We start from the raw sequence: 21,935 nt of genomic DNA on the forward strand, positions 1-21,935 counted from the left end.
TCACTTCTCAGCCTTCTGGTTCTCATCCCTGGCAGGGCCACTCCCAGGAAACATCTCTGGGTTTTCCGTCAGTGTGGCTCTCACTCTTTTCTTCTCCTTAAACCTCCCAGAATGTGACACTTTGACGTGACGCCCCTTACTGGCTGTCGTCTTGTCCACGATCTTCCCCAGTCGGGCTTCCAGCTGGGCATCTTCTGTTTGGGCAGCAGCTCCTGAGGCTGCACTTGAACGATGCTGACTGCTGGGTGAGTTGGACACAAATTCTGGAGAGATTTCATACAAAACCTTTGGTTGGGATTTTTTTCTCCTCATAAAAGTGAGCTTCCACCAGCCTGTCGATGACTCTGCCATGATGAATAAAATGTGGGGTGGAATAAACCTTAAGAGAAGAAAAAAAATTAATTAGGATGGCTATAAGAAAACTAGAGACTCGTTAATTTGTTATAAATAATTGTATTTAATAAGAATAATGTGCATGTGTGGGTAATAATTTCTGTTTATATGTGTGTTTGACTGTGTATCTAAACACTTTCTGCCCATGGCATTGTTAATATTTCAGTGTAATCCAATAGTTTCCACATTTCGTGGATACGGACATACTCATATTACTATATGTGCGTGTGCCTGCATGTCTGTGTAAAAAAAGCTGAATAAAAAGGCAAACATATAGGAAGTCATTGTGATTAATCCCCAGTGGGTGTGTGTGGGGTGTGTGCATGTCTGATGTCAAATGATATGTTACAGCTTTATCGTGTTCCTGGCTGTTTGTTCAGTGTGATTTTTGGAGTCATGATGAGCTGACAAACGTGACATGTGCGCTGTAAACTTCATACATACAGTGTGATTAATCCATGAATTATGGCACTAGTAGATTAAACAGTAACAATCACAATAATATTAATAATAACAGTAATACTAAACAGAGTGCAGGTCTATAGTAAATCTTACTATACTTTACTGTTAGTAAATAACCATTCTGGCCCAGATTGAAATATTTACCTATAATAATGACTGATTGGATTTGCTGTTAAAGTTACAATTGATATACTTAAGGATGGGAATTGAGAACCAGTTCTTATAGAGCTTTGGTTCCCAGCAGTTCAGTTCCTTGGAATTGTTAGTCTGCCTGCTTATCAGATCTACTTGCACTTTGCGCTGCAATCAGCTGATTTCAGTTCAGTCTCTCAGTCTACAGAGTGGATTTGGACATTGGACATTTTATTTTTATTGCACAGAAGCACGAGTTACAGGGTGATCTGTCCATAACAGAAAACTCTGGCTCTTTGCAAAGATCTGCACCACACAGCATGCTAACGCTAGCCAAGAACCCAGAGTGATATTAAAAGTGACCAACCCCAGCCTAGCAGCTGGACTTCAACAGCTAACAAACCGATAACCAGTCAGGTAGCAGCCTCCATTTCTATCTGTTCAAGTTTCTGCAGTAGAATCACCGGAAGTCTCAGTGGGCTTGTTTTCATCTGTGTTTTGTGTCGTCCACATTGTGTTAATACCCAAATACTAAGATCATGTGTGTGTCCTCATTAGGGAAGAAATAACCCCAACACTGATCCCGGTAAACCTCCAACATGCACGAACATTTTTATAACGTATCTATGAATCTGATTGGCAGCTGTATCTAATAGTTGTTTGATAGATGTTACCTCCACTAACTGTACTCGCTGAGGTGAACCCCTTGACCACTTGTGTGTTTTTAGTGCAATAATCCCTATATGGGCCTGTGTGTTGCACCCATACAGTTTATTAATGTATCTTTTTAACTAAACTTGGTTGAAAATATGGTCACTTCATATTTCAAAAAGAAAACTAACAAGTTAATTTAATTACTGTACCTTATTGGGTAATACAGTAATATAACAATTGTGTTGATAGCTGCATTACAAAGCTTTTCAATTCTTTGCATGATGAAGGGTTTAACGAAAAACACAACAAGCGCTCTCTATAAGCATCTACATCGATAACATGCTAACAGAAAGCTAACAGAAAGCTAGTCAGGAGCTCAGAGGGATGACAAAGCTAAGTGACCCCAGGCGAGCAGGATAGCCAACTCTCAATACTTTGAAAGATTCTTCTTCCTTTGTGTGTGTGTGTGTGTAAAAAAACAGTGTGACAGCAAGCTTGTTGCATTGTCGTCTCTATTTCTACCTGCTCATGTTTTTACAGTATAATTGCAGTTGCAGTCACTTTGGTTGGTTTGCAGCTTGCTGTGCATTGTCAGCCTTGTGTTTATACTTAATAACTAGATGGAGGAATTGAACTTGCTGTGAAGTTTGACCATCCTGCTGTGAAGCCAACAGTGCTGCCCTGCAATAAACCTGACATGGCATTTTCTTATCATTTAATCTTTACTGTTATACCTGCTGAACATTAGCACGCTAATACTCTCATGTGTAACTTTAGACAGAGAGAAGCTAACTCCTTCCCATGGCACTCAGTGTTTATGCAAAACTAAGCTAATTTTCTTTTATCTGTGACTTTATTCTGTGTTTTGCATACAGATTTGAGATTGGTACAGATCATTTATCCAATTCTCAGCAAAGCAAGAAATAAATCCAAACTATTCTTTGGCTTCAGTAGACTCTGATTAAAACTATGCAACAATATGTGGACAGTACAGGCGATATAGTGTTAAAGTCTCCTACATGATCAAATGGTTCCAGTGAGCATAATGATGGGCGTACTGGGCGGGGCAAAATACTATTAAATTTAATATAGGTAAAAGGGGAAAAACAGGAAATCACCCAGCTTGATTCACATTGAGGCCCCTTTTAAAAAAAATAATGTTCTATTATTTCGGCTTTAAAATGACCTATCAACTAAAGATCACCTAACTCTCCCAGCTGGCATGCAAACTGGCTGCAGGCCAGCTCCTGATCGCCTTGTGGCCTGAGGCAAGTTTTTCTCTCAGCTGAGCAAATAGAAACTGACCACATTGTTTTATTTTGTGTTCCGTTTCTTTTCTACTCACTCACACACATGCCCTCTCTCTGTTTCAGGAGCATATGATACGCTCAGCTAACTGACTGTTGTGGAGCTTCTTTTGTCTCTTTTGATGTAGGTTCTATTCAGCTTTGAAGTGATAGCGAGCATCGACGTCTGAACCACTGTCTTTGAACACCTTTTAACTGCGGCAGCCAATTTCCTGCTTGTTGTTTAAATTTAAATCTTCTCTCTTTTTTTTGTCGGCTTAAACACGTATTTGTCACACAATTCCTCGATGCGTCCTCACAACCGGTAGCTCCGAATTTAGGTTATTCTTCTCATCAGGATAAATTGCAGTAAGCTTGGTGAGCCTCTGACTTTTGCTCTAGTGTGATCATCAGATCACATCCCTAATTATTCACATATTTTAAAACTGTCATCTGTAATTTATGCTAAATAACAAATACTGAGATGCTGAAAGAGGATGGTAAGCGTGGTAATGTTAAATTCAAGGCTTTTCCATTTATCTGCATTTGTGGCAATTCTAGAGTCTGTTGGGGCCCTAGGCAAAAAGTAACAGGGGCCCCTCCAAGAATTTATCACCATTGTCTGATGAATGCTGGTCAGAGGGGCCAGCGTTGGTTGTTTGATAATCATCGGGTCACAGCCTGCAGTGGTGGACACACTGAGAGGTTTAGTTTTGTTAAATCAGTCAGGTGGGCCCTGATCAGGTCTCTCCAACTGTAAGCTTCACACAGCCACTGCTGCAGTTTGTCTGCCTGCTTATTTTCATGCAGCACCTCTGTCTTTAAGGAATAACTGGCTGAATAAATCTTGACCTGAAAATCCACTGGTCCTGAAAAAATGGGGGTAATTTATCAAGCTAGCTGATGAGATTAGTGAACTGATGTCACAGATGCACATTGTTAACCAATAAATGTTGCTGACTAAGATAATGGCGGCCAAAGTCCAACTTGAGGCCTTAAAACAGGAGTCCAAAGACCCGTGATTGTGAGGATTCTCTGCCCTGTAATGTACACACAAAGTAGAGATTCATGCATTTAAAAGCAACTTCGTGGCACCAAATGGTCAAAGTCCACAAAGGAACCTTGAGGTAAAACAGTTCATCTAGAAGGGATCCTCTGCCAAGCTCAATGCTGTGAGTTTCAAATTGAAAGAAAAGGAAAATTAAGATTGAATGGGTTCTTCCTTTACTGATGCTCCACAATGCTCTATTCAGTTTGGCTTGGTGTCTGTTGTGTTGGCTGTTGTGTTGTAGGAAGAGCAACTGTCCTGTTAAATAACAAAATCATACATTTTTAGAAGATTTTTTGAACAGATTGGATCACTACTGTCACTGCAGATATGATGGTGCTCTGGGTGTAGTCTCTGCATTAATAGCCATAATGTTTACGATATGTGAGTGTGTGTGCGAGAGAGTATTGTACCTGGCAGGTACTAGACCAGAGTAGTGCTGTCAGATGATCACACAAAGCAGACATTAAAATGCATGTGCTTACAGCCACACTGTAGTTTAACAGCTCCAAGGAGCACATCTCTACAATCCAAGAACGCAAATGTTTTGTACAATCAATGAGCAGATTTATAGATGCACATATGTTATATATGTCCAGTAAACGTTGGCAAATTCAATGACAACTGGACTTTATGTGTGTGGATGAAATTGATAGCCAGCCTGACAGGCAGACGTACCTAAGAAACCAAAAACCCACAGATCACTGATGAATGTAACGCTTTTTTAATGTATTGAATTAATCCAACTGGAACTTTTAATAGTCAAAGATTGAATGCAGGGTGAGAAAATGTCCGAAGCTCAGAAACATTTCCTGATTAATGCCTAAATGCTTACTAACAAAAAACGATGTTCCTGCAATTATCAGTGTTAAATAGCTTTGGGATAGCAGGGGAAAAACAAATGCGTGGTCTGAGCTCACACTCTTCTGCCTGTGGAAAACCTACAATGCCAACGTTTTCTCACATTGTTTGTGGGTTGTTTGTGTAAAAGTTAAGTCAAAACGTATTTTGGCAGTGTTGAGAAAAATGACAATATTTGATCATTAAGTGAGAATCTGATACGGTGCTAATTTAAATAAAAAAATTAAGCATTAACAATGTAGCCAAAGTAGCAGAAAATAAATAAAAGCAGTGTTTCAGCAGTCCAGTGACGCTGCTCCCTCACATTTTAACATGTCAGCTTTCTACTGATGCAGAAAGGAAAGAAGTAGTTTATTAAGATGCAGCTACTTAAAAGTAAAGTAAAAAGTAAAAATAATTTTATTCAGTGGTTCCTAATCAAATGTACTGACGGACCTTGCTTGGAATTAGATGAAAAATAGAAAAAAATATTTGAAGAAAAATCTTTTTCTACTTCTTTTTTGTTTTCTAATCTTTATCCTGTTTGTCAAACATTAACTACTGTAATGACATTTGATAAAATGTATTACTTTAACAACGCAAGGACTTTAGAGCTGCTAACACCCACATGACAAACGGCCACTTCTATTTTTTAAGTCTTCAGAAGGCAACGCGTACATGGCAACAATGCGCTGCAGCTGTCATTTTTTCAAATCTCAGTTTAGATATTTTATTAAAGGCAGAGATGATTCTGGACTCACCTGCTGTAGTTGTGTTTAGCAAGTTTCCCAATCACTTTCCAGCCTCTTTACTCCAGAATTTAGGCTTCCAGGCACAAAAGTTCAGCGTTCACTGTCCTGCTGACCTTTGTTTCAACGCTCTCTCAGACAGAAAGTGGGTCTGAGTTTACAAGGCCCAAGTTAATCATAAGCTGTCTTGGGAATCTGGCAGAAACATGGAATCTAATGTTTCACTTGACAGTTTTCAATCCTCGTTTCTTCATACAAGAGTGTCCGCAATCCATTTTGTTCCCGCACAACTACCCTAAGAAAGATTACACCTGCATCAGGAGGCCGTGTGGTTAAATGAGGACGTCTGACATCATCCACCCCGCTGAAGGTCTCTCTAAAAGACTCGTTCAGTCATGTCTTTGTGTTCATCTCTGTATTTCCTCCTTTTTTTCTGTTCACTGCTCTGTCTGTCTCTTCTCAGGTGGTGCATTACAGGTGCTGCAGTTGGCCCCTCCCACTGACACACACAGACTGCACTGTGTGTGTACAATATTAACCACATTTCACTTCCTGACCTTAAACTAACCTTCACTTTATCTCAGCTTACATCTTTCTCTTCAGGTTTCATAGAAAACTTTAAAACTGCCAAAGTATGTCAGCAAATAATGATCCAAATTTACTGATAACTTTCATGCAAAACATATATTTTGATTACCGTAGTCTAGCAATCAGTGTAATTATTATTTATTAACAATAATACCTATAATGTCAAACTGAAAGCTAGACTGACTCAAACATAACAAAGCTGGCTATTCATACTGTACCCTTGTTTCTCACAACATATGCAGAAGTCATAGTAGCTTTGGATCCCTGTAGTTAGTACTTGGTTGCTATAATGTTTAGTTTGTTGAGCTGTTCCTAGACAGTTGATAGTTTTATTTACATGGTCAGTAGGAACTGCTGTTAAGTGAGTTCCCAAGGTTCATTGTAGTATTTACTCCTTCACACTAGCTTTGAGCCAATGGACATTCTGACATAATGTGACAGACCAATGCTACATTATATTTCTGTAATCAACCAGATGACAGTATTTTGTAACCTGTACTTTGAGCAAAATCTAAGATATTGCAGACGCCTCTGCATGGGTGTCATATCTGTACACCATAATCAGTCTGTATCAGATACTTATATGTTAATTATCAACATTTCCTTATTACTCTGACTGGAAATTCAGCACCAATTATGTGATCATTCTGTGCAAGTTTAATGTTATCTTTATTTCACACAAACTGATACCGTTTTTTTTAAAATGTAGAATTATGAGCAAATAAATCTCAAAGCCAGACCTCTGTCTCGCATTTATGACTTGGTTTCTTCAAGATAATGCATTCACATTCTTTCTCCAGCGAGGTGTTTGCTGCCTAGACTAAAGTTCAGTGTGTAATTTGGAACTGTGCCTTTTACAACCCTGATGGAGCTGAACCATCCCCTGAGGATTAATAATGAAGTAAATGAAAATGAAAAGAAAGAGGAGGAACTTGGAAATCACTTGATGTCACAAGTGTGCAGATAGTTGTCCTTGAAACGCATGCAATTCTCCCTCAATGTTGGATGGAGAAGAATGCAGTGCAAAACTAAAAGAAAATATATGACATCCGCTTCTTTTGATTTTGGTGCAGTAGTTTTGGAGCCAGTGTGCTCACTATTCTCAGTGAGCCCCTCAAGTATTTCCCAGGAGGACTGTGGAGGCCACAGAGTCAAAGGACAGAGTACTACACATAAAAGACACAGGTGCTCTCCTAAAGGCTTTTGATTATCTCCAAATACAGAAGCAAGGGTAGGGTTATGGTAAGTATCATCACCTATACTGAAACATAAAGCCAGAATCAACCTGGCAACAACTCCAATCCGGCCCACTGGATGGTTTTTGGAAATGAGAAGGAAGGAATCAATTTTGGACCTTCTACTAGGTGATCTAAAGTAAAAACAAAACAAGAAAAGGACCAAATTAACAAAAGCTTTCTGTTTTACAATTACAGCACAGTCTGAGGAATGACCTACCAGAACTTTTTCTGTAATCTTATAAATTAAATTCTAACAATTTAAGCCAAAAGAGTTAGACTGAAAGATTTCTTTTATTTTACGACAAGCAACATTTCTTTATCATTTCAAAAAACAAAAAACAAAACTGAGACGTAATGTTGAAATTGCACTTCTTTTTCTTATATAGTGAGGATTTAGTTAAACTTCTGTACAACAATAGAAAGGAGAATTTCACTGGTCTGCTCCACTTAAGATCAAACTGGGCTGTATGCGTTTACCTCTGAACACAGGTCAGGTCACTGGCAAACCACTTAGGGGTAATGTTATGGTTAGATTGCACTTTAGCCACATAATAAACAAGCATATTATCAGAAACTGGAAGATGTTACCTTTCAAGTTAAATCTTTTACATGCATCTTGGCCTAATAGTTATTTTTTTAATAAAAAAATAGATGTGGATCCAACCTTAACCATACACTATCTCTTAACATGCACCAGGTGGCTTGGTACCTGTGTAGAGGTAGTAGGTTAGATTCTGTGTTTGTTTAATGTGTAGTTACAATGCAACCTAACCTTGCCCCTAAGCGGTTTGCCTGTCAGCTGGTGAATTTTAAGATGTCAGCTGAAGTCATTATAATGTTCAGTGGGTAACAATGGAGCAACTGAACGTAGTATTTTGTTCTCACAAAATCTTCAGGAAACAAATGTTGGGGAAAGAAAGTGAACTTGCTAACAACAGAAGAAATGTTTACGTGGTTATCTTTCATAGTCATTGAAACTGCATATTTCTTTGTTGACTAGTTCAGTACATGAAAAAATCTACACAGTTAACACAAGGTTTTCTGTTGTTACCTCCTACTCTAGTACTTTTCTTTGTTTTACTTGTTTGAGACTTTATGGAAGTACAATACTCAAGTACCTGTCACACGCACACTTGTCTCTATTGGACACGTAGCTGTTGAACATGGTGACAGAAAACTGTATCTTCTCTGTCAGCACTGACTCATGCAAATCAAGAACAATAGCAGCCCTGTGAGCCTAATCAGCATGTCCTAATCTCTTTATCCAGGCTATGGTGGTATAGTTAACAGTAGATGCATCGATATGAAAAAATAGTGATATGTACATGTTAAAACACCTGTTATAATGCAGCCTTTAGCAGAAGGTAAGTATTCTCTAAATGCATTTTAAAATAGATCACATGGTGGAAACTAAAGCTGTCAGATCTTTATTAAACTAAAGCAGAATTTCTCTGACATGCTGACACATTAAGATTAAACAGCTTTAATGAAGCATGGCTGACCTTCTTTTCTGACTTTATTATTGTTATAAAAATGTGGCGCTGCTTTTTAAGTTAGCTGTATATAATAAAAATCATCCCAGAACACATGCGGTATGTTCTAGATGTGCAATAAGGATGTGCAATGTATTCATAGGTGACACAGGCTTTTAGAATATAATTCTATATTTATATAGAATTATATATTATTACACACTATCCACCCAGCATCCATCCTGTCAAAGTAGGTAAAAGCCCCAAGGTCCCCTCCCACCAAGATGACTGGTTGTCCATTCTTATAGTATAATGAATGTAAAAATAAGTTGCAAAACGTCAGTATAAGAAGTAATGAGTAAAAATGCACATAAATTACATCGCTGTGGTAATTTATCCTGTAGACTAACCTGCTCTGGGGGAGGTCAGGTTCCATATTAGAGATATGAAATCACCAACTACTGACCAACCTCCTCAATCCCCCAGAAAATAGCATCACCATTCCTGGACGTTCTCTCTCAAACACCCAGGCCTATGGTAGAGGGCCTGCTTGAGGAAGACATACATACCACTCCCTGAGGTTTGTGTTCCTGCCAAAAGTGTTGACTCACCCAAGCAAATTCATTTCATTGAATTCACGTGTTCCAATCACTTCCATGATTATATAAAATCAAGCACCAAAAAGACTCAGGAGCTCGGTGAATTCCAGTTTAGTACCAAATTCAAATTCAAATTTTATTTGTCACACACACACAACCATACACAGTATGACATGGGGGTGAAATGCTTGTAGCTGTACAATGCCCAACCATTAAATGACAGAAAAAAAAGTTTTACAATATTTACAATTTACAGTTTACTACAAAATTTACAAATTAACTTAGGAATTTACAGTAAAGAATGTGCAAATAGCTAAAGAGATTATAAAGATTATAAATTATAGGAATTATAGGATTATAGGTGCGTGTGGTGATGTGATGTGTGTGAGAGTCCAGTCTTATAGTGACGTGTTTGGGAGAGTCCAGTCCTACACCTGGTTCAGGCCCCGAATAGCCTGGGGGAAGAAGCTCCTCCTCATTCTCTCTGTTTTGGCCTTAAGGGAGCGGAAGCGCTTCCCAGACCTCAACAGTGAGAAGAGTCCATTGTTGGGATGGGAGAGGTCCATCATAATCTTCCTAGCTTTGGACTTGCACCGCTTGGTGTAGATGGACAGCAGGTCAGGGAGCTCTGATTGAATGATGCGTTCGGCCGAGCGCACCACTCTTTGCAGATCTCGTCTGTCCTGCTTGGTGCTGTTCCCAAACCAGGTGCAGATGTTTGCCGTCAGGACGCTCTCGATGGTGCAGGAGTAGAAGTTCTTGAGCACCTTCAGTGGCAGATGGAAGTCTCTAAGTCTTCTGAGGAAGAAGAGACGCTGACGGGCTTTCTTAACCAGGGTGTTGATGTGGCAGGACCATGACAGGTCCTGAGTGATGTGGACACCCAGGTATCGGAAACTGTCCACTCTCTCCACTGGCGTGCCACTGATAATGAGGGGTTTGTAATTCCTCGCCTGCTTTGTAGTGAAGTCCACGATCAGCTCCTTAGTCTTGCTGATGTTTAGGAGGAGGTTATTCTCCTGGCATCAGGTCTCCAGGTTCCTAATCTCCTCCAGGTAGGCCGTCTCGATGTTGTCGGAGATCAGGCCCACAACAGTAGTGTCGTCAGCAAACTTGACAATGGAGGTGGTGTCTGATGTGGCTACACAGTCATAAGTGTACAGTGAATACAGCAGGGGGCTTAAACACACAGCCCTGAGGTACCTCAGTGCTGAGTGAGATGGGGGGAGAGACTTGTTTTCCCACCCTCACTGATTGGGGTCTGTCTGTGAGGAAGTTGAGGATCCACTGACACAGTGATGAGCTGAGTCCTAGATCCGTCAACTTGGTGAAAAGCTTAGAGGGAATTATTGTGTTGAATGCTGAACTGTAGTCCACGAACAGCATCCTAACATAATTCCCTCTGCCAGTGTCCAGGTGACTCAGGGATGTGTGGAGCAGGTGAGATATGGCATCGTCTGTGGAACAATTAGTCCGGTAAGCAAACTGAAATGAGTCTATGGTGGCAGGAAGTGAAGAAGTACCACCACCTACACACTCGTTCACTGCGTCCGTTGAACTAGCAGACCAAAAAGGTTGAATCTTTTCAGCTCAACCTGTCTTTTCTTGATCAGTGCCACTTCAATAAGAGCTATGATGAGCAAACAGCTCAGTCTAGTTGCTTCTGTGTTCAGATGTAGTATTTTAAGGCTTATAAAAGAACACATTTTCTTACACCTTATATGCAAACTGCTTTTAAGTGTGTTCATGGTAGCTGACTGGTGCATATCTAATCAGTGGTGTTTTTAAGTCTCAAATGAATTTTGTTTTTAAACAGACTTAAAAGAGAGGAGTTGATATGTGACATTTCTGTGTGAATACTGTAACGAATGGGATTCTCCATTTCACAGACAGTACAGAGTAATAATACTCTTTTGTAACTGATACATTTCTCTTACATATATTAACACACCAGCTTTAAAAAACAACAAAAACCATGTTTACCTGCCCTGGTGAGGAAGCCCTGGGTGGTGTTGTGCACATATTTTGGTTGAACATTGCCATCCTGTGGTGAGTTTTGTAAAGTGCATCTACACAACCTGCTGAACTCCCACATGGACTCCGGGGAACGTTTGTCAGAGACAGCGTAAGACTGATGATCTTCAACAAACATTTTCAGAAAAATAAAAAGGAGTCCAGTGCAATGTGTTGGTGGCTCAGGCTGTTATATTGAGTATGACAGCTACTTTCAGCTGCTCCCTTATTTAAAGGGAGGGGTCATCACAACAGATGGCCTTCCTGACACAGCCCCAAAGATTTGTATCTCCTCCTGGAATACAATGGGGAAATCTTTCACTTGTTAGGCAGATGTGTAAATCATTAAACTATAGTGTTACCAGTCTATAGTACTGAGTCATTATTACTTATTCATATTTGTTTAGGTGCAAAAATGGAACTTATGTAACCTCTCGACTCATACAAACCTTTTATTTTTGTTTGAAAGTGGTGAGTGGACGAGGTCAGTGATAAGGGCTGGGTCATTCTACACTTGGACGATAATTTAGGTTTCAAAAGTGATACAAAATGGACCCTTTATTTTATTATCAGTTATGTATTTAAGAAAAACAAGTAATAAATGTCACAGTTGCTGTGTGGATGTGGAGAAGAGGGGACCCAAACATGGGACTCGCAGGCTGGTTGAGGATGTGGACGATGTTTATTATGAGAACAGGATGAAAAGAACATGAGAGACAGACTGACTAAACTCAGCTGAAAACAAACATGTGAAATGGATGATTCAATTTCAGATAAGACTTAATCTATATGATATCAAACAGAGTGTCTGACTCCAGCTTCACAATCTGGTGAAGCAGTATTGCACCTGACTCAAAGAAGCTATTCTCCAAACTGTCCTCAGTCCAAAAGTGCTGCACAAACCTTAACATTAAGGCTAATAGCTGGGTTTTCCTGTATCATCACCACAAATCAGTGGTGGAGAACATCTTACTGCTTAAGAGCTTAAGAGTAAAAGTGGACAGTATCCTTGATTTTTACCATAAAAAAGTAATTGACTGCTTTTCAGTTTTAGTTTCCTTGTTTTCCACTGAGTTAGGCAAGGCAAGGCAAGGCAAGGCAAGTTTATTTGTATAGCACAATTCAACAACAAGGTGATTCAAAGTGCTTTACAGAGACATTAGAAACAAAAACAAATAAAAAGCATGATTTAAAATTGATTAAAACAAGCAAACAAACTAACTAACTAAACACACACATTTCACACCTGTTCGCGCGATCTGAACCCTTATCGTAAGGGGAGCTACCAGTCCTTCTGTGGACGAGCTACTTTCTATTTTAAATTCCCTGAATTTAAAATACTCTCTAGACCCAGTCTAGACCCAGCTGGGGAGCTACCCAGAGCTCTAAACCCACTTAACAAACAAACAAACAAACAAAACAGTATATAAAATCAAAACAGATAAAATCAGAACAGTAGATAAAATCAGTAGTTAATGTAAGTTTTGAAATTTAAGCTTAACAAACAAACAAAACAGTATATAAAATCAAAACAGATAAAATCAGAAATAGATAAGATCAGTAGTTAGTGTAAATTTTGAAATTTAAGCTTAAAAGTGTGGATTTGGTGCTTTATTCAAATGCAGCTGAGAACAGGTGAGTCTTCAACCTGGATTTAAATAAACTGAGTGTTTCAGCTGATCTGAGGCTTTCTGGGAGTTTGTTCCAGATATAAGGAGCATAAAAGCTGAATGCAGCTTCTCCGTGTCTGGTTCTGACTCTGGGAACTGATAAAAGACCGGATCCAGATGACCTGAGGGATCTGGAAGGTTCATACTGGGTCAGGAGGTCACTGATGTATTTTGGTCCTAAACCGTTCAGAGCTTTATAGGCCAGCATCAGAACTTTAAAGTCTATCCTCTGACGGACAGGCAGCCAGTGTAAGGACCTCAGAGCTGGACTGATGTGGTCCACTTTTTTGGTCTTAGTGAGGACTCGAGCAGCAGAGTTCTGAATGAGCTGTAGTTGTCTGACTGATTTTTTAGGTAGACCTGTAAAGATGCTGTTACAGTAATCAAGCCTACTAAAGATGAATGCATGGACTAGTTTTTCCAGGTCCTGTTGAGACATCAGATCTTTTATCCTTGAAATATTCTTGAGGTGATAGTAAGCTGACTTTGTTATTGTCTTAATGTGTTTTTCTAAGTTTAGGTCTGCATCCATCACTACACCCAAATTTCTCGCCTGGTTTGTGGTTTTTAGATGTATAGATTGAAGTTCTCTGGTGACCTGTAATCGTTTTTCTTTGGCGCCAAAGACTATTACTTCAGTTTTGTTTTTGTTTAGTTGGAGAAAATTGTGGCACAACCAGTCATTAATTTCCTCAATGCATTTACCAAGAGCCTGTACAGGGCCTCGGGCTCCTGGTGACATTGTGATATATATTTGTGTGTCATCTGCATAGCTGTGGTAGTTTATTTTGTTGTTCTTTATAATCTGTGCCAGTGGGAGCATGTAAATGTTAAACAGAGGGGGTCCCAAGATGGAACCTTGGGGAACTCCACATGTGATACTTGTCTGCTCGGATGTGAAGTTACCTATTGATACAAAGTATTTCCTGTTTTCTAAGTATGTTTTGAACCAGTTTAGTACAGTTCCTGAAAGACATGCCCAGTTCTCCAGTCGTTTGAGTAATCATAAACCAACCATAAACCAACCCAGTGATGTCATGTTCTGTAATGGCACAAGGTGGCACTAAACATGCTCTAAAAACTTTAAACACATTTCTTAAAGACGGCTTCACGGTTCCCTTCACCTGTATGTTGATCGATGTCTGATCCAATCTGCTCTCAAGAACACTCTCTACCACTTTGTCTGATTTATTCCAGAATTCCTCTCTCTCCTCTAAATGTGTGACTGTGGCACATACATGTTGACAACATTCAAATTCCCTCCTTCAATTGCCTGCTTCAGATTCTTCATCCTGTCTACTTACACAACACTATTCACACACTCTAAGTAAGTCAAAATTAATCAGACCCAATATCCTGAGCCAGGCCTGTTTTTATAAACATAAAAAAGTGAAAATAAAAACAAACCAGACCAGTGTCTCCTTTCTGAAAAACCAGCATCAAGGAACCAATACCATGAAATAACTTATGTTTACGGGTGGAAGCAGGTGGCATCTGACAAAGCAACATTTCATGATGCATTTGGATAAGAATGCCTTGCAGCTTTCTAACCTCCCCATTTTTACTTATGTACCTCTCTTCATCATTATAATTTCTTTCACACTGTCTTAACACCTCCATTGTTCTCCACCCATTGCATTCTCGCATATTTATTCGCAAGGCAAGATTTTTAAAAAATACTTCTATCTCCTACTACAGAAAGTTTTACACACACACACACACACACACACACACACACACACACACACACACACACACACACACACACACACACACACACACACACACACACACTTTCGTCATTAACACTTTAAGACAAGTTAAATGTTGGTCTTAATCCAAATTCCATCCTTGTATTCTATCACACACACACACCTAGACACACCTAGACACACATGCACACGCACATACACACACATACAGTGGGCAGTACTGTGCTGTAGGAGGATACATTTGTCACTGTGGTAATGCCTGACTGTGTCTGAGGAGGGAAAAAAGAGAGGGATGCAAATGGAAACGTGGCAGAGACAAGACAGGGAGGTGAGTAAGGAATGATGGAGTGGTGAAGGATGGAAGTCAGAGAAGCAATAAGGATGATAGGGTCCTGAGGTTAAGAATGGAGGTGTGGAAAAAAGGAAGGATAAAGGAGTAGAGGGAGGAGGAGAGAGGAAGCATCATTAGTTCTCTTTAGCTTCCATTATGAAGATTAAAGTGAAGACTCCCTGTTTATCTTAACCCTTTCTTCTCCGTCTGGGCTGGACTGCTGAATTTCATGTTGCTTTCAGCACTTCCTACTAGCTTTAAGCACACGTTCAATATGCCTCAGTTTAATAACATCCACCAGATTACCGGTAGATGTTAATCCTAATTTAGGGATGGCATAATGAGGTTAGCCTTACTTTCATTACATTTTTGAATATTTGGGATTTGGGAATATTTGGACTATGACACTTAATATGACAAATAACTTGTTGTTATTAAGTATTTCACTAAAATGCAACTGAATCATAGCCTTGAACCTAAATGTGCTGCTGGATACCTGCTGAATGTTGACATTAAACTAAACAAGTTCTGAGATCCATTTTTTAAAAATTTACCCAAAAGCCCAAAAAGTTTAAAAATGCATAAAAAACATAATGTAAAAAAAAAAAACCACACCAACCAACCCTTTTTGTTCCCTTGGGGTGGCTCAGGAGGTGGAGCAGGCCAATCCCTGGCTCCTCCAGTCTGCATGCCAAAGTACCCTTTGTTAGGATACTGAGCTCTGAGATGCTCCCGATGGATTCGTCGTAGTTTGAATGTCAGATATGAGCTACTTAGATATAGAAAAATGATTGAGTATTAATTTGTGTAAGAGGCTTGTGAGAACGTGTTCAAGCAGAATAGTAAAGTCCTAAATAAGAACCAGTCCATTTTTTTGAGCTTTTTTCTTATGAATCATATTGTGACACTTATGTTGGAAGTTGATATATAAACTTTACATGTTCAGGTATTGCAGGAAAGATGGAAGAATTTTTCCCAGAATGTTTCAAAATCACCTCTTTGATGACTCATTCACTGTTCTTGATAGAATAAACACTGTAGTTTGCTCAGTAATAGTTTAGTACAGTTTGAGTCGTATACTTCAGTTTACTAGTAGCTCAGGTGGCAGAGCAGATCAGCCACTAACCAGAAGGTTGGTGGTTCGATCCCAGGCTGCTCCAGTCTGCATGCCAAATATCCTTGGGCAAGTTGTTGCTCTCCGATGCATCCATCGGAGTGTGAATGTGTATGAATGTTAGATACTTAAGCTTAGAAGTGATTGGGTGAATTAATTAGTTGTATAAAGTGCTTTGAGTGCTCAGACAGAGTAGAAAAGCGCTATATAAAAACCAGTCCATTTACTAATCACTGGGAATTTGCATCTTGACTGATATGCTGCTGTTATTTTGACATTTATTAATGCTGAATTTACATGAACAAATAGCTGAGATAACTGAGAAAGTTCTCATTTCCATTTTCAGATATCTGCTGGCGTCTTAGTGATACTGTCCTTTGGCATCAGTGTGCTGACACTCTGGTCAGGGTAATAGTGAGTCTGGTGTCAAATACTTACATTTTAAAAAAACAAGTTCCAGCAGCACTCCCAGCAACAACTGACAGCAGCAGCATTCTGGTCCTCTCCTTGGCCTCCAAGCCCCTCCAAAACTCCAAGCCTCGAGTTTTCTGTAGTGAGGCGTTAGTGTTGCTGTGGACATCAGCCTATTTGTATGTAGCTTGTTTATCAAGAGTTAGTTAGAAGTTAGAAAGGCTGAACTGCCTTTTAGGACTGCCAGTTCTCTTTATTATTTTGGCCTTGGTTTACCCCTTCAAGTTGCAACAACTAGGAAAATTGGTGAGCGTTTTAAATCCCCCAAAGAGAAGACGAAAGCTTAAAAACCATGTTAAGGAGATGCTAAATTAATCAGCCTATAGTCTACCCTCAACAGACATAGAGGAGAAGTAACTTTAAGAAGTTAAGAGGCCATCTTCAAGAAGAGAAAGCCAGCATGGGTTCACTGAAAGAGGAAAAAGTGCAGAATAATCAGATGATGGCGCTGAGCAAAGAGCAACAGAGGAGCAGCTAAAAGCCTAATGGTAAAGCTGCTTGCATTAATCCAGTTTGACTCATCAATAAGAGTACCGAAGTGTTATAAAAATGGCAGTCCATTTTCCATTGACCACTCATAGAACCTTTACACTACACGCCCCAGTTTACCATTCACATACTTTTACTGTTATGAGTGGAGGAGAGAGAAATTAACTTCCTGACTGGCTTAAAAACTTTGATTATTATTGTCCCATTCTGAGCCTGCAGGGTTTTAATGCAGGATGTTATCCAACGGAAAGCCTTCACGCATTCGGAAGTATAGAGAATAGGGTTCCTTGAAAGCCATCACTCATGTGCTCACAGTACAAACGATACTCGAGGGTCAGAGTGCACCCTGACTGGACTAGAGAAAAGTTGTCCTTTTCTGAACATCTGAGACGCCCAGTTCAGGGGAACTTGCACCAGAAGATGGAATTTTTAATCTGGTCCCCATATTGTGTAGCTGTCTGCTCTTTAAATTGTACACCGACTACTTTGTATCTAGCTTTGCTTGAATGAATTTATTTCTTTGGCAAATGCCACATGATATAGTGTCAGCCTTGGAATATGTAGATTACTTAATTTGTAATCTTTGTAATATTGAATAAATAAAAAAAATAAAATGCAAATAACAGGTTTATATGCAGGTTTTCACATACATTCATTATTCGAGGGATATGTAGCTGCCTAGATAGTGGGTAGGCCCATCTGCACACTACATTTATCTTGGCCAAACATGTACTCACACACCAACACACATTCACACATTCACATTCACCCAAAAAACCCAGACCATGTGAAGGAAGCGGCGCAAATTTAGATTTTTGGAATATTTGTCTTCTTTAAATTTGTTTCTCTTCTCTTTGTTTGTCATGTGCGCACACATCACCAAAGAGCATGCATTAAATCATGCCCCCTGCCCCCATTATCATGCATGTGATTCATTACATGTGAATTCAGTCTCTGTTGGCTGTTCAGCTTTGTCTTTATGCTGCTATGCAGATGAGCAGTTATTAAATCTGGGATAATGAGTTCATTACTTGGTGACACACACACATGCTAAACATACATACACACATAATATGATTTGAATAGCAACAGCCACAGTTTGGCTCTGTCCTTAAATATGACATGGACTGTAATTATAAGTATTACAAGAATATAATATGAATGTTTCAAAATGTGTGGCACCACGTGCAGGTCTGTGCTAATGTTTTTTTTTTTATGAAAACACATAAAATATATTTAGGTGGTAAGATAAACTTCACAAAAGAATCTTTAGTTAAGTAAACACATACTACTATAAAAAATGAAATTACTCAAGTTAGAGACTGAGCCATTTAAAATTACAATAAACAATATCCGATTAATTAAATAACTCAGCCACCAGGGGGCCACAAGCCTTCTACTTCTACTTCTAGCACCCTGGATAAATGTTGAGGGTTGCATCAGTGCAACTTGGGGATCATAAACAATAAGATTTCCGTACTGGAATTTTTTGACATGAGTTTAACAATGAGTACCTGGAGTCCTGTTGGCCACCTGGAAGCCAGTGGAAACTGTGCATCCGTTACCCATAGACAAAGGAAGAAAAGAGGGGGAGGGGATGGTAGGAGGCAGCAAGAGAGAAAAAAAAGGCAGGACTGTGGGAGGAGGGATTCCAAATGTAGGGACTGAGAGACTGGTCATTTTAGCAGATTTCAGTGGACTTACAGGTGAAAAGAATAGAGGTGGCTAGGAGGTGTTGGTATGGAGGAATGGAAGGTGATGTATGAGAGTGGAGGAAGGTGTGCACAGGCGGACTACATCTCAGCCAGAAGGTGTGATCTCAAAGAGATAGGACACTGAGGTGGCAGGTGACAATGTGCGTATGCAGCATCATATGGTAATCTGTAGATTTACTATGGACATCAAAAGAAGGAAACAAGTGGAAGCGGAGACAAGGACTAAGTTGTGGAAATTAAAGAAGATATAAATTTGCAAAAAATAGTAAGGGCTTAAGATGTCTAGGAAAGGACAGCTGAAGTACTCAGGGAAACTGCCATGGAATTCATGTTGGTGGCTGTAATGTGACAAAATGTGGAAAAGTTCAAGGGGGCCAAATACTTTTGCAAGCCACTGTAAATGTTGTGTGATGGCAAATGATCATATATTTTAACAATATCACTTTCTCACTTAGTTATTTACACGTAGAATAGCATCACAAATGTGTCTTATGCTCTATCACATGTGTTCTACACACACACACACGCTGGGCCATTGTAGAAAGTAAGATAGCATGGGGCCTTCTTGCTCATCTATGGAAGAAGGGAGGCAACGGCTAAGTGAAAAACATAGTAGTAATTCTCTCTAATAGATACTACATAATCTTACTACATAGATTACTACTACATCATCTATTCATTTAAATCTGCTGAACTGATTCTTATGCAGTTAGAGGTAAAATTGGACCCTTGGTCAGTATCAAATTCTTGGGCATCACCACCCCCAAGAACATTTGCATTAAACAGTTTGCAATCTGATGGGCCAAGAACTTTGCTTTCTTCAAACAGAAACTCACTCCAACTTAAAGTCCTTCTGAGTGGTGCTTATCTAAGTTGGTGCTTATCTAAGGCTGTTGCCTTAAATTTCTAATTTTGTGACCATTCTCACACACAATCTTCCTTACGATTGCAGGGGCTGATGGTTTGGGATTTGTATAGTCCTTTATTGGGAGTTGGGCTGCAAAGAAAGCGTCAGGCCTCTATGCTACTTAGATGCACTTAAGCATTGTTCCTTTATCCAAGTATGCAAGTCAGCATTTAGGACTCTCAGAAACTGCTCCAAAACAATGGCATCTTCTATTTCCTAGTATTATTTTCTAGTATTTTTTTTTCTTTTGGCCCTATCTCTCAAGCATGTACACAACTCTTTAGGTGTCTAATCATCCTCCAGTATACTGGGGCGAAATCTGAGCCTATAAGTCTCTGCACATATTTCAGTTTTTTCAAGAATGTCCTTCTTTACCTTTATAACTGAACTGCACTTCTGACTGCACTTACTTCTGGAACTGAGTGAATTGGTGTCCATTTTTTCACCAATGCTCCTTCTGCCATTGCTTATCCAGTTCCCATCCAGCCTCTTAGTTAATTTGCTGCTGGCTCAGGCTATGCAAGAAGTTAGAAAGTTCAGCAATGTTATGTGGTTCAGTAGATTACTCATTAGCTACAGTAGTAGCAGCTAGTTGACATCTGGATACTTATATCTACATTGTGCATTACTGCCACCTACTGGCCTTCAGCCACCACTGCCACCATTTGTAGAGTAGTCTGGCTCAAATGTGAAGGAAAGTACCGGACAGACTCAGCATAAATTCTGGGTAGTGATGGTCTATTTGAAGCTGAAGCACAAGTCAAAATAAATAAATAAAAACAGTGCTTCAGAGACATGCAGTAAGGCTTGATTTTTTCTGACCAGAGTGACGTGATGAATGACATCAGAAGCTTCAATCAGTACGTCACTTCCTCTGTACCCGATTCAGTGGTTTGTAAGGAAGTAAATCAGAGGTTTGATTTCTGGTGTGTTTTGGTGGTGATGTTGTCTTTTTGCTTTATTTTTAAAAAAATATTTATTATCCTCTTATCTTGAAATGTCAATAAGTCACAAGCAAAGAAACCACACCATGACACGTTTAAACAGGGGAAACTTTTTTTTAATCAAAATTATTTATTAAATAAATAAGCAAAAGTTCAAGTTGCAGATCTGAGCTGCTCTTCATACTTTTGACCACCAGATGTCACCAAGGAGGTCGGTGTTGAAAAGCTCTGAGTGATGAACCCTTTTTAGATACAAGCTTTGATACTAAAGAAAGCTTCACTTGTCCATCAGTAATTTTGAGTTCCTATGATTTGTAAACATGTCGATCATGACACGTGAAACTTAAACCAAAAACTCCCCAGATTAACTCGTAATAATAACAATGAAAATAATCCCAGCTGTAGTGAATACAGGATACAATGAGTGATGTCAGTGAGTGTGAATCTGTCCCTCGCTGTGACAGATTAAATGGTGTCATGTCCATGCAGTAAACTAGAACCATGTTTTTTCTTGTCTGGATGTTGACGAAATATATTTTAAACAGCAGCAGGTTGCTAACAAGTTAGCTCTGGCTCCTTTGGAGCTGAATAGAGCTAGAATGTGGGATCCCCGGATAGGTCCCACCCCTGAAACACAAGAACTGATGTTAACCCATTCACACATACACTCACACACTGGCAGAAGAGAGAGAGAGAGAGTGGTTTAAAATGATAAGCCAGCACAAGACGACTAGAGGACTTTGACTTTGAGGAGATCAAGACTCCAGACATCCAGAGGCCCCCAGAACACAAGAGACCAAGGAAGACCAACAGAGGGGCAGCTGCACCACATCCCAGAAAGAGCTGAGGAAGCCCCAGATGAGGGCTCTCACTCAGCAGCTGCGGAGCAGAAGCCAGGGGGGGTTGCAGTGACGTGCCCATGAGCTCCGCCGGCAGCCAGCTGCGCCAGAGTGACCGAGCCCCAGGCCGAGGGCACCCCACCCCCGAAGTGGCCCGAGCGAGCCCCAGGCTCCAGGCCCCGACAAGCAGCCACCAGGAGTGAGCTGGTGTGTACCTGGACGCCCATCCCCGGATACAAAGAACCACCAACGCACGGATGTCTGAGGGT

The 21,935-nt window shown here is 39.9% G+C and overlaps 1 protein-coding gene across 1 annotated transcript; it reads right to left on the reverse strand.

The window, feature by feature from the left end:
- Positions 1-351, reverse strand: prr15la (proline rich 15 like a). Its single transcript, XM_024802109.1, has one exon. The coding sequence runs from the start codon at positions 349-351 to the stop codon at positions 1-3; it is 351 nt and encodes a 116-aa protein (XP_024657877.1).
- Between the last annotated feature and the right edge of the window lie 21,584 nt (positions 352-21,935).

Source organism: Maylandia zebra, linkage group LG4 (genome assembly GCF_041146795.1).
Source record: "Maylandia zebra isolate NMK-2024a linkage group LG4, Mzebra_GT3a, whole genome shotgun sequence".
In the NCBI taxonomy this organism is placed as follows: Eukaryota; Metazoa; Chordata; class Actinopteri; order Cichliformes; family Cichlidae; genus Maylandia; species Maylandia zebra.